Raw genomic sequence first — 14348 nt, forward strand, 5'->3', positions numbered from 1 at the left:
TATTTCTTGGATTATTTCCTTGAGTAACTCTAACTTTTGAGTTCCAGTTAGTTGGAGAACTTAACCATTTATCATATTTCTAGCATTCACTTTTGTCTTCTGCTTACTGCCTACTCATTTTTAAAATTATTTTTTTTTAGAAATTAAACTACAGGGATGTATGTAGAATGAAAGTGCTTTTTTAAAAAATGGAAACGGCATAAGACACTATGCAAATTAACATAAAAAATTAATTTTTATATTTTTGTATTTTTGTACTAGATATTTATGAGATTAGCAGTACAAATTTAACAGTGTTGACAAATTTTAGGTGTGCGTTACATGCATATGAGGATTTGAAATTTTTTTATGTTAATGAGTGTTGTAAATAGTTTATAAATGCTTTTTTAAAAAGAGGAAAATACAGTAGGATAGATTTGATGCCACATTCTGGAAAGTTTATTTATAAAACTAAAATTTTATTATGAGAAATACTACTGTAATGAAGATCTCATATAACAAGTTATTTTTAAATATTTAGCTGATAGATTATAAATTCCGTTATAATAATGACATCATAATCTGTTCTTAGAGTTCTTTAAGGTGAGATCGAGCCCAGAAGTAAAAGCAGTTAAGATTTATTGAGTGATTTCTTTGTGCTAGGCAATGAGCTATGTGCTTTATGTAAATTATCATTTAATCTCCATTGTAATTCTATGAAATAAGTTTTATATATAAATATCCATGAGTATCCTCATGGATACTCGTCAGATTTGTTTCCTCTGAGCCATGACAGAAACTCCGATTTATGGAATTTCTTAATTTTTCCCTTATCAGAGAATAAATGGGACTAAATGCATTATGTTTATTATTTAACACAGTGACATTGCATCAGATTATCTCTATCAATGGCTGAAAGTAAAAATGTGGACCCATATTTCCTTTGACCTAAAAGTTTTCGTAGTATACAATCCTTAAGATATAGTTTAATTTTTGGAGTTTCCTTTGTGGCGCAGTGGTTAACAAGTCCGACTAGGAACCATGAAGTTGCAGGTTCAATCCCTGGCCTTGCTCAGTGGGTTAAGGATCCGGCGTTGCTGTGAGCTGTGGTGTAGCCTGCAGACGAGGCTTGGATCCTGCATTGCTGTGGCTGTGGTATAGGCTGGTGGCTACAGCTCCGATTGGTCCCCTAGCCTGGGAACCTCCATATGCTGCAAGAAGCGGCCCTAGAAAAGGCAAAAAGACCAAAAAAAAAAAGAAAAAAAAAAAAGATACGGTTTAATTTTAGATATATAAAAGCTAGAAACAATTTAAAAAGTAGGATTTATAATTATTTATGTGAGCATTCTCCAAAAGCCAGTGAATTATCTAAAAAGTCTTTTTAAATCACTTACTTGGAATTCATTTAGAAACAAATGTATTAAACTTGGGCATGAAATTTCTACCTGAGTCAGTAGCTGAAGTGTAGTGTATTCTTTTTTTCTGGCTATGTTGGAGTCAGTTGTGTGCTGCAGAAGCTCTAGGAACCTTTTGGAGCTTTGCCATCCCTGCTGCATATCTTTGCTGGGTATTTTACTTCAGTATTAGCTGATTTAATCCTTCATAGATTCTGTGCTTTACCACCATAATTCTGAAGTGGTGACTTAAGAGATTTTTACTGTGATGGTTTTGACATGCTCCAGTGACATGCCAAAGGAATCCATGAAACTCTTTGTTTGTGTTTATTAACCAGAATGAAGTATGGCAGTGATTCTTTAGACAAGCATTATCCAGTAGAAATGATCTGTAGCTGCGTTGTCCAGTGCATTAGCTACCAGCCACATGTGGCTTTGAACACTTGCAGTGTTGTTAGTGAAACTGAGGAACTGAATTTTAAATTAAATTAAATTAATAATTAATTTATTTATTTTGTCTTTTTGCCATTTCTTGGGCCACTCTCGCTGGCATATGGAGGTTCCCAGGCTAGGGGTCTAATCGGAGCCGTAGCCACCAGCCTACGCCAGAGCCACAGCAACGCGGGATCCGAGCCGCGTCTGCGACCTACACAGCTCAGGGCAACGCTGGATCGTTAACCCACTGAGCAAAGGCTGGGACCGAACCCGCAACCTCATGGTTCCTAGTTGGATTCGTTAACCACTGTGCCACCACGGGAACTCCTTATTTAATTTTAATTAAACAGTTACATATGGTTAGTGGCTACAGTATTGCACAGTGCAGCTTTTGGCTGATTTTTAACGGCAGCACCTGAGGCATATGGAACTTCCTTGGCCAGAGATTGAATCCAAGCTGCATCTGTGACCTATGCTGCGGCTGTGGCAATGCTAGATCCTATAACTCACTGCACTGGGCCGGGAATCGAACTTGCATCTCTGCAGTGACACAAGCCATTGCAATCAGATTTTTAATCCACTGTGCCGCAGTAGGAACTCCTTTTTTTTTTTTTTTTTTTTTTTTGTCTTTTTCCTTTTCTAGGGCTGCTCCCAAGGCATATGGAGGTTCCCAGGCTAGGGGTCTAATCAGAGCTGTAGCCGATGGCCTACGCCAGAGCCACAGCAATGCGGGATCCGAGCTGCATCTTCGAAACTACACCACAGCTCACGGCAACGACGGATCTTTAACCCACTGAGCAAGGCCAGGGATTGAACCCGCAACCTCATAGTTCCTAGTTGGATTTGGTAACCACTGAGCCATGATGGGAACTCCCACAGTAGGAACTCTTGAAATTACAGTTCTAATTGCCAACTTTTAGTATGTTTGCTAGTGTATTAATTGAGGTTTTTTCCTAATTAGCAGTTGTGGTCCTCACACTTTTGAAGTAGGTTATCTTGATGTCATTCCTGTAATCCTAGGCATGGATATCTTGTTCATATGGCTAGGTCTTTGTTTATTTATTTATTTTTTTTGGCCGTGCCAGTGGCATTTGGAAGTTCCCCAGGCCAGGGATGGAACCCGTTACCACAGCAGCAACCCAAGCTGCCACAGTGGTGATACCAGAATACCAGATCCTTAATGTGCTGTGCCACAAGAGAACTCTGAGATAAGTCACTTATTAATGAATATTTGTAAATTGAATACTAGAGTTTTGCTAAATGATATTTATATGATCACTTAAAAAATATGTGAGTTTCATAGACTTCGTTATTAAGTCTCTTAAAGAATATTCTATATTCTTGGTATAAATATGTCCTTAATGCTGAGTAAGAATTGTCTTGTATTTATCTACTTGACATATACATACCACTCACTAATGTTGGTTTAGGGACAAGTTACAACTATTCAAATATTTGAGTTAAAGAGACCTCAGAACTTGGTGAATTTAGTTAAACTCAATATTCACTAGAATCTCTTGTATTAGTAGTTTAAACGTTTATAGCAATAACTTCTGAGGTTAAAATATTTTTTTTTTCCTGTGGATTAATTCATTCCAAATAACTTGGAAATTAAAAAGCCGGAAAACTTACTTTTGTCAGCCTGGGAATAAAGAGGAATGTAAAGATTAAATTAGCTGTGTATCTCAATATTTTAGGTTTCTGTCATCTAATAGTTTACCTTGTTGCTTTATAACTAAAACAGGTTTTTAAAAATTTGTGTGTATGTGTGTATATATTAGCAGAAAAATATATATACACAAATATATATACAAAAAATATATATATATTTTGCTTTTTAGGGCCACACCTGTGGCATATGGAGGTTCCCAGGCTAGGGGTCGAATCAGAGCTGTAGCTGCCAGCCTACACCACAGCCACAACAATGTAGGATCCAAGCTGCCTCAAAGACCTACACCATAACTGACGGCAATGCCGGATCCTTAACCCACTGAGCAAGCCAGGGATCAAACTCGTAACATCATGGTTCCTAGTCAGGTTCATTTCTGCTGCACCACAAGGGGAAATCCTCAGATTTTTAAATAATGTTTATTTTAATGGAATTTATTTTGAATTATAGACATACTAGGTTTTAAGTTATTTTAGGCAAATACTATGACTTATTGATCTTTGTTTTTTCCCTAGAACATAGCACACATTACCTTGTATGCAGAAAACAATAAGTATAATTAGTTTGAGTATTTTTGAATGAATTAATCTATGATCTAATTTTTTTCCTTTTAAATTCATTGATTTTTAAAAAACAGAAAAATAGAAACTAAAATTTATTTAAAATTATGTTTTCTTATGGAAATAATTATATTCGAAATGTGAAGAGTAGGTAACAGATGAAGATTAATGTCACAGTATCTGAAAATACAAATTTACTAAAATAGCACATTATGTGATTGTTCATTTTTATAGAAGAATGCTTCTAAAAAACTTTCTAATTTAATAATTTCAGACTTCTTCAAGTAGTTAAGAGCTTAATAGAAACATGATTTTTTTTAAAATTTGGATTCATTGAGGAATGAACCAATTATGTAGTTATATGTTTATATCAAACTTAAAAATTGAGCTTTTTTTAAAAAGACAAAAAGACAAAAAAATTAAGTACCTGTACATTTAATTTAATGAAATCCACTTTAATAATAGTTATCTTTATTTTATAGGAAAGAAAACTGAGATATAACTTGCCGTCTTGTCTGTAGTCACATGATGAGTTTGGAGATCAAAATTAGATCCAAGAATTTCTGAATCCCAAGTTTCATGTTTCAGTATTTGGCTTTACTTACAGTGGCTCATAAAATTGACTGGTATCACTGTGACAGTACTTAGGTGACAGTTTACAGAAAGTCAACTCTGACTTGATGTGCAACAACCCTTTTTAGCCGAAAAGTAAGTGTTGTTGCCATGACTGAGACTAGTGTATGTGGCTTTTGTACTGATAGCTTTTCTTCAGGAGAAAGAATGAGAGGTAGGCACATTTCCTTCAAGACAAAAACACTTAAAATTGTTAGAGTAGTAAATGCTCACCTAAAAAGAAATAATATAAATTTAAAAATTAGTAAAGTAGAAATGAAATAGCTAGCATTATCAATTTGGAACATAATCACATGTTTCCTGCATAGACAAAAACTAATTATTTCTTAAAAAATATTGTAAAGCTATTACATATCTTAAAAATTCTTTTTTCAACAATATATCCTTGTTATATTGATAATGGCAATATCATTTGCCATTTAACATTTAACTGTTAAAAAGAGTGAAGAGGATAGACTGGATGGCTTAAACAACAGAAGAAATTTATTTTCTCACAATTCTGAAGGCTAGAAGTCTAAGATCAAGATGTTGGTAGGGTAGTTTCTTTTTGAGGGCCTTGAGGGAAGGGTCTGTTCCAGGCCTCTCTACTTGGCTTCTAGATGGTCATCTGCTTCCTTTGTCTTGAGATGGTCTTACCTTCATACATGTATCTGTGTCCTGATGTCCTCTTTTTTTTAAGGATACCAGTCATAGTTGATTAGCACCCACACTCATAACCTCACTTTAACTTAATTACCTCTTTAAAGGCTCTGCCTCCAAATACAGTCACTTTATGAGGTATTGATGGTGTGGACTTCAACATATGAATTTTGGAGAAACAGTTCAGCTCATAACCTATACCATCTGGATTTAAATGATGCTTTTATTATTAATATACAGTGAATTTCCCTAATCTTTTATTATTAGGCATTGCTTGACCTTACCTGGTTTTCTAGTTGTAGATTATTACATCCTATGTCCCCACTGCCTACTTAATATGTAGATGATAAATACTCTTTCAAGGATCTCAGTTTGACCGTAAACATATAGTAGTGTTTTTAATCATTCGACTTAAGTCTATATAATAAGTAAAATAGTTTAGAAAAGAAAGGGATCATTTCATGATATACATAATGTTTGGAAAAATGAGAAGAACTTTTATTTTATGTTATTCTTTTGGAGGGTGGACTACTAAATATTTAAATAATGTTAGACCCAGAAATGTTTTATAGATGTGTGATTTTTTGTTTTTTATTTTTTTAATGGGCACCCATAGCATATGGAATTTCCTGGCCCAGGGATTGAATCTAAGCTGCAGCTGCCAGATCCTTTAAGCTGCTGTGCTGGGCTGGGGATCAAACCTGTGCCTCTGCAGCAGATTCTTAACCCACTGTGCCGCAGCAGGAACTCTCAAGAAATGATTTGTGATACATGTTTATAGAAGGGAAAAAATTTTTTTTTAATTTGTAAAAGAATGGCACCTATTTAAATATAAAGTATTTCCTTTGTATACTCTCTGAAAGCACTGTTTCAGTTAGTACTATCTTTAAGATCATTGTAGAACATGGTCTTAATTTTGAGTCAGAATTAGAAGTGGCATTACTTTAGTGTAATAAAAAAATGACCTTTAGAAGTGACTACATTTAAATGATAAATTAAAGGTATTTTCTAAGCCAGAACCCTGAGAACCTGGAGGTGTTTTTAATGTTTGTTTTTGTTTTTTTCTCTTATGCGGTCTTCCCCTGTCCCATTCATATATATATATATGTTCCTCATATATCTAGTTAAGCATCACTTGTGTCCATCTCCATTGTTATTACTTTACTTTAGACCTTCAGTACTGTTACTCTTTTCCCCCTCCTCTTACTCTTTCTTTTTCTCTTTCATCTCAGCTTAAAGTAATATATACACATAGTTTTAAAAGTCAAACAACCTAAAAAGACTTTAAGTGAAAAAAAATAAAAAGGCTCTAAGTGGTTTAACCATAGTTTCTTGCAAGTGTTTATATGTATATGTATGTATGCTGTCTGTTGCATGATCAAGTCTAACCATTTTCTAGTAATGTTCTATCATGAGGATTTTTGCGTTCTTACAACTACCCTTTCCTTCCTTCTAGGTATCTCCCAATATACTTTTCTCAGTTTTTGGTTAAGTCCATATTAGATATTTTCATTATGATGACCATGTAAATACCATTCACTGATAAGCATGGTAATATGCTATTGATATGCTATTATATATGGACTATCATATGAGGGGATATATTTCTTTTTATTTTTTTTCTTTGGTTTGCTCAGCAATGAATGCTTTTCATGTTTTTTTTTTTTTTTTTTTTTTTTTTTTTGTCTTTTTTGCTATTTCTTTGGGCCGCTTCCACGGCATATGGAGGTTCCCAGGCTAGGGGTCTAATCGGAGCTGTAGCCACCGGCCTACACCAGAGCCACAGCAACGCAGGATCCGAGCCGAGTCTGCAACCTACACCACAGCTCACGGCAACGCCGGATTGTTAACCCACTGAGCAAGGGCAGGGACCAAACCTGCAACCTCATGGTTCCTAGTCGGATTCGTTAACCACTGAGCCACGATGGGAACTCCTTTTCATGTTTTTTAATTTGCTAACTTTTATTAAAATCTGTAGCTAAATCTCACACCTTCAAAATCCTCTCAATTCAATTGTCTATATAGTAAAACTTGTCAGGTAGTCTAAAAGTTTATATTTTAATCATTTTTTCTTTGGTCTCATAGACATGCTCCTTCTGAAGTACTTTTTTCTGATCTAGTCTGGACTAGTTGTTCTCTAGCCCACTGAACTTCTGTTGTCATGGGACTTTGTGTTGAGTGCTGTGTTTTTCTGCATTCTATATCTTCCTCTTTCTTGGTTGAGTCTTATGTTTTGGTGGATTTTATGGTAGATTCTTGAGAAGAGGTACGTGGGAAGTAAATCTTGTGTGATGTTCTTGGTCTGTACTCTCATACTTGATGAAAAGTTTGACTAGGTATAAAATTCTAAATTGAAAAATAATTTTGGTAAGAATTTTAAAAGTATTACTTTATTGTCTTGCTTCTGTTCTTACTACCTGTGATCTTTTGTATATGATCTGTTTCTGCCCTCCCTGCCTTGAACCCCATATAGATCTGAGGATGTTCCCTTTATCATTTTTGTTCTGAAATTTGGTAATGGTATGTATTGGTATACCTTTTTTCTTGATCGTTGCACTGAGTATTAGTGGGGCCTTTTGGCCAAGAGATTTTTGTCTTCTGATCTACGAAACTGGCCTGCATTATTTCTTTGATAACCTATCCCCTGCTTTTTCTCTGTTCTTTTTCTGTAAATTTTATTAGTTGAATATTGCACCTTTGAAATTGATTTTCTAATAACGTTGTGTTTTCTTCTCATTTGGTTAATATACATATATATGTGTTTGTATGTATGTATATGTAAATTTTTATTTTGCTTAGTTCCACCTCCATGGACATTTTAATTTTTAAAACTGGATTAAAAAATTTGGCTATCATTTTTAATCCTATTTTTGTTTTCTGAATATTGCTTTTTTTTTTTTTTTTTTTTTTTTAATGGCCACACCTGGAGCACATGGGAGTTCCCATGCTAGGGGTAGAATTAGAGCTGCAGCTGCCGGCCTATGCCACAGCAACAGCAGCACCAGATCTGACCTGTATCTGCGACCTGTGCCGTAACTTGCGGCAATGCTGGATCCTTAACCTAATGAATGAGGCCAGGGATTGAACCCGCATTGTCATGGACAGTATATTGGGTTCTTAACCTACTGAGCCATGGTAGGAACTCCTGAATATTATTATTATTATTATTTTTTTTTGTCTTTTGTCTTTTTTTTTGTTGTTGTTGCTATTTCTTGGGCTGCTCCCGCGGCACATGGAGGTTCCCAGGCTAGGGGTTGAATTGGAGCTGCAGCCACCGGCCTACGCCAGAGCCATAGCAATGTGGGATCCAAGCCGCGTCTGCAACCTACACCACAGCTCACGGCAACGCCGGATCGTTAACCCACTGAGCAAGGGCAGGGACCGAACCCTCAACCTCATGGTTCCTAGTCGGATTCGTTAACCACCGTGCCACGACTGGAACTCCCTGAATATTATTTTTTATAACAGCCTTTTTGGTCTCATATCTCTGAAAATGCTAATTTTATTTTCTCTAGTATTTGTCTTGCTTTTTGCATTATCTCTTTTCCTTTGGATTCTTTATCTGTCTTATTGATTTTGTTCTGAAAGAGAGGAGGGTTTCCTAAAATTTCTGGTGCTTATATTGATTGTCTATTTGTATTTAAAACTGATATACTTGGAGTTCCCATCATGGCTCAGTGGAAGTGAATCTGACTAGCATCCATGCGGACACAGGTTTGATCCCTGGCCTCACTTAGTGGGTCAAGGATCTGGGGTTGCCATGAGCTGTAGTGTAGGTTGCAGATGCAGCTCAGATCTGGCATTGCTGTGGTCAGCAGCTATAGCTCTGATTTGACCCCGGGCCTGGGAATCTCTATATGCTGTGGGTGTGGCCCTAAAAAAAACACCCCCCCCCAAAAAAAAAACCCTGAGGTACTAAAATTCTTCTTGGGTGATCTATGCTTGATCAGAACTTCTAGGATAGTGATATTTACTGTATGTTCTTTGGTTTGTTTATTCAGGTGAGGAATGTCTTAATTTTCCCCAAATGAAATAAGCCTCACTTTGTTTTTTTATTTCAGTCTAGCACCTCATCTCTGCTTTGCTTTGTACGTGGCATTCCTGAATTTGGTTCTGTTTTTCTGTTATTTCTCCCACCTATCACCTCTTATTCTTAGTTCATCTCCCTTTTGTTATTGTGTTTTGTTTTATTTATTTTTTTCAGATAATGGTTAGGTGCAGTCTTTTTTTGTAGATAAAATCATATTCCAGGCACATGACTGCAACTTACATTGTTCTAAAATTTTCTGTCCACTATAAATAACTACTGTCACCCATTATCTATCTACCTACCTATTTATCTATTTGTCATCTCTTTATTTAAATTTTACTAGTTTATATCTTAGAGAGTGAGCTCTGGATTTCTCACTGTTGCTACCATGTACAAACTATAAATATCAATTCAGAAATTGCTATTAGGATTATTAAAGTAGATCTCAAATATCATACTATGTATTACAAAAAAATGTATTTTTCTGTTTGAAAATAAACTTTGCTTTTCTTCTTTTGAACATTAGATAATTAAAAAATGGCAGAGCTCTTTATGGAATGTGAAGAAGAAGAATTGGAACCATGGCAGAAGAAAGTAAAAGAGGTTGATGATGATGATGATGATGAGCCCATCTTTGTTGGAGAGATATCAGGTTCAAAACCAGCAATTTCAAGTGAGCATTTGCTTTTAGTGAACCCCAGTTTTGTAAGATAACGTTCCTAATAGGAAAACTTGTGAAATGTCTCATGGCTACTTAAGTCCTAGTTTCTTTGAAAGGACTTGTGGATCAGAGATTGGTTGGAAGGCTAGTAAGAATTTTAGACTTAGGATTTTTGTTAGGGGCTTGAGGGAGAAGGTAAGAGGTTAAAATACCAGATGTGTGAAAAAGAAATGTACTAAGATTAGCTGTTTTTTCATATAGGAAATGGTAATTGTAGTGGAGCCAAGTAACAATTTATTTCTTTGTTCATTTATCTTTTTTTTTCCTTACTTAAAGCCAGAAACAGAAGAGTTCGGAATACTTTGCTTAAAATGTCACAATACACTAAATAAGTTATTTATTTATTTATTTATTTATATATATACACACACACATATATTTTATTACTCAAATGAATTTATCACATCTGTAGTTGTATAATGATCACAACAATCTGATTTCATAGGATTTCCATCCTATAGCCTAAGCACATTCCCACATCCCCCAACTGTCTCCTCCAGAGACCATAAGTTTTTCAATGTCTGTGAGTCAGCATCTGTTCTGCAAAGAAGTTCCGTCTGTCCTTTTTTCAGATTCCACATGTCAGTGAAAGCATTTGATGTTGGTGTCTCATTGTATGGCTGACTTCACTTAGCATGATAGTTTCTAGGTCCATCCATGTTGCTAAAAATGCTGGTATTTCGTTCTTTTTGATGGCTGAGTAATATTCCTTTGTGTATATGTACCACATCTTCTTGATCCACTCCTCTGTCAATGGACATTTAGGTTGTTTCCATGTTTTGGCTATTGTAAACAGTGCTGCAGTGAACATCAGAGTACGTGTGTCTTTGCGAGTCATGGTTTTCTCTGGATAGATGCCCAGGAGTGGGATTGCTGGATCAAATGGTAGTTCTATTTTTAGTTTTCTGAGGAATCTCCATACTGCTTTCCACAGTGGTTGCACCAATTTACAATCCCACCAACAGTGTACTAGGGTTCCTTTTTCTCCACACCCTCTCCAGCACTTCTTGTTTGTAGACTTTTGGATGATGGCCACTCTGGTTGGTGTAAGGTGGTACCTCCTAGTGGTTTTGATTTGCATTTATCTAATAATGAGTGATGTTGAGCATCTTTTCATGTGTTTCTTGGCCATCTGTATGTCTTCTTTGGAGAACTGTCTGTTTAGATCTTCTGCCCATGTTTTGATGGGGTTGTTTGTTTTTTTGGTATGGAGGTGCAGAAGGTGTTTATAAATTTTGGAGATTAATCCCTTGTCAGTCGATTTACTTGCAAAGATTTTCTCCCATTCTGTGGGTTGCCTTTTTGTTTTATTTAGGGTTTCCTTTGCTGTGCAGAAACTTTTACGTTTAATTAAGTCCCATTTGTTTATTTTTGTTGTTACTGTCATTACTCTTAAGAGGTGGATCTGAGAAGATGTTGCTGTTGTTTATATCAGAGAGTGTTTGGCCTATGTTTTTCTCTAAGAGTTTTATAGTGTCTGGTCTTATATCTAGGTCTTTAATCCATTTGGAGTTTATTTTTGTGTGTGGTTGTTAGGGAGTGTTCTAATTTCATTCTTTTCCATGTGGCTATCCAGTTTTCCCAGCACCACTTATTGAACAAGCTGTCCTTTCTCCATTGTATATTCTTGCCTCCTTTGTCATAGATGAGTTGGCTGTAAGTGCATGGGTTTCATTCTGGGCTTTCTATCCTGTTCCACTGATCTATATTTCTGTCTTTGGGCCAGTACCATATGGTTTTGATGATTGTTGCTTTGTAGTATAGTCTGAGGTCAGGGACCCTGATTCCTCCAGCTCCGTTTTTCTTTTTCAGGATGTCTTTGGCTATTCTGGGTCTTTTGTGCTTCCAAACAAACTTTAAAATATTTTGTCCAAGTTCTGTGAAAAATGTCCTTGGTGATTTGATAGGGATTGCATGGAATCTGTAGATTGCCTTGGGTCGTATAGTCATTTTGATAATATTGACTCTTCCAATCCAAGAGCATGGTATGTCTTTCCATCTATTTGTGTCATCTTTGATTTCTTTCATCGGTGTCTTATAGTTTTTCAGAGTACAGGTATTTTGTCTCTTTAGGTATGTTTACTCCTAGGTATTTTATTCTTTTGGATGTGATGGTAAATGGGATTGCTTCCCTAATTTCTTTTTCTGCTCTTTCATTGTTAGAAAGAGAATGCAGTTGATTTCTGTGTATTAATTTTGTATCCTGCGACTCTAACAGTTTTCTGGTAGAGTCTTTAGGATTCTCTAGGTATAGTATCATGTCGTCTGCAAATAGTGATAGTTTTTTCTTCTTCCTTTCCAATTTGGATTCCTTTTATTTCTTTTACTTCTCTGATTGCTGTGGCTAGGACTTCCAGAACTATGTTGAAGAGTAGTGGTGAGAGCGGGCATCCTTGTCTTGTTCCTGATCTCAGTGGGAATTCTTTCAGCTTTTCACCATTGAGAATGATGTTTGCTATGGGTTTGTCATATATGGCCTCTATCATGTTGAGGTAGGTTCCTGTTATGCCCACTTTCTGGAGGTTTTTTTTTTTTTTTTTTTTTTTTTTTTTTATCAGAAATGGGTGTTGGATTTTGTCAAAGGCTTTTTCCAGATTTCCAGATTCCCATGGAGACTTTGCCTTGCCCTGGGACTCAGTGCACATGAAAGTCTGTGTGCCCTTTTAAGAATGAGGTCTCCATTTCCCCCAGTCCCATGGAGCTCCTGCGCACAAGCCCCACTGGCCTTCGATGCCAGATGCGCCGGGGCTCTTTCTCCCCGTGCCAGAACCCCACATGTGAGAGTTTGATGTGGGGCTCAGAACTCTCACTCCTGTAAGTGAGTCTCTGTGGACCAGTTAGTTTCCAGTCTGTAGAGCTTCCCACCCAGGAGGTATGGGGTTGTTTATATCTCGAAATCGCTCCTCCTACCTCTTGTTGTGTCCTCCTCTTTTTCTTCTGGAGTAGGGTATCTTTTTTAAGATTTCTGGTCCATTTGGGTGAAGAGTGCTGAGTCTTTAGTTGTGAATTTTATTGTTTTTAGGAGAGAAGTTGATCTCCAGTCCTTCTATTCCACCATCTTAATCCCATTTCACTAAATAAATTTGGGTTAGTCTCAAATAGCAGTTCTCACATCTGAGCAATTGCCTCATTGCAGTGTCATCTGTACATATCTATAAAATGTATATGCAGTGAATGATTGCACAGTCTCTGGCCTGCGTGTCAACAGGGGCTGCATTTTCTGACTATATCCATCTTCCAGTAGCTGGCATTTATATTCCTTGAGATAGAAGGACAGTGTCTACAACCATACTACTTGGGTGATGGAACAGTTAGTTAATACTTAAATCCTTCTGGCCTTGTAGCAGAATACCTTGGTACCTTTGTGAATTATTAGATTTCAATTAAAGGAATTGGCTTTGGCATTGTTATAAAGTTAAAGACCAATGACTCTGGTTAAAATGTCCACTCAAGAATGTATAAAAGTGCATAGAAACAATGTACAGATTTTAGGGAAGAAAGCGAAAATGGATCTCTTTCCATTGCATTTACATGTTTGCTTGTTTAAGTCGGGAGAATTTACTAAAGAATTTAACCAGCATGCTAGTGTTTTCTTCACAAGGCAGTGCTTAAAAGTGTAATTAAGAGACTAATTTTAAGTTTTCTGAAAGCCTAGTTCTTTCTTCTGTTGCTTCTAAACTTGGAATGGCACTTATATTCAGTTTTATCAGAGGAAGAATAGTTTCACCAATTTAATTCTTGGTAGCATTTTCTGTGGTAGATTGATAACCTCTCATGAAGATTTTAATGGAGTGTCATTTTGATTATAAATTGAACTAGTTCATGATGGGCATGCTTGTTGATGATAGTGGAACATAATTATGTATTCTCTTAATTAGTGTTTCTAGTCACTGATTATTTTATACTAGAATAGTACCATATTTCAAAGTTGTTATTCAAGTTCTCTTACTGAAAACATGACAACTAATATTTAAATTGAATTTATACTGATTGTAGATGACTGTTAACTGTATTTAAGTAGTATAATGTGTATTAGTTTTAAAATAATTCTGTCAAAAGTGTATTGACCCCAGTGGAATTTCTTTCCTGTACCAAGATGCAGAATTTAAATGATTTTATTATTGTTTGCGTATAAACCATAACATATTTTAACATATGGAGTAAAAGTTAAATGTTTATATACAGTTGCCAGGAAGGAAGATAAAAACTTTTGTTTTGTAGAATACAATCACCAAAAAGTACTTTAGCAATAGTTTGATGGTTTGAGCAAATACTTAATCTCGAATTT

The 14348-nt window shown here is 35.9% G+C and overlaps 1 protein-coding gene across 12 annotated transcripts in view; it reads left to right on the forward strand.

Annotated features, from left to right (window-relative positions):
* ZNF280D (zinc finger protein 280D) overlaps positions 1 to 14348 on the forward strand; it is a 125913-nt gene that overhangs the window by 14506 nt on the left and 97059 nt on the right. For 11 of the 12 annotated variants that reach the window (XR_002344724.1, XR_001306182.2, XR_002344729.1 and 8 more), the window contains one exon: positions 9866 to 10012. Coding sequence is in view for 6 of the 12 variants with exons in the window: in XM_021094794.1 (XP_020950453.1) it covers positions 9877 to 10012 (136 nt within the window). In the remaining 6 variants the exon portion in view is untranslated. Of the gene's footprint in view, positions 1 to 9865; positions 10013 to 14348 lie in introns of those variants that run through there. The other variant, XM_021094773.1, reaches the window with a different exon arrangement.

The sequence above is a fragment of the Sus scrofa genome, chromosome 1 (assembly GCF_000003025.6).
Source record: "Sus scrofa isolate TJ Tabasco breed Duroc chromosome 1, Sscrofa11.1, whole genome shotgun sequence".
NCBI lineage: Eukaryota > Metazoa > Chordata > Mammalia > Artiodactyla > Suidae > Sus > Sus scrofa.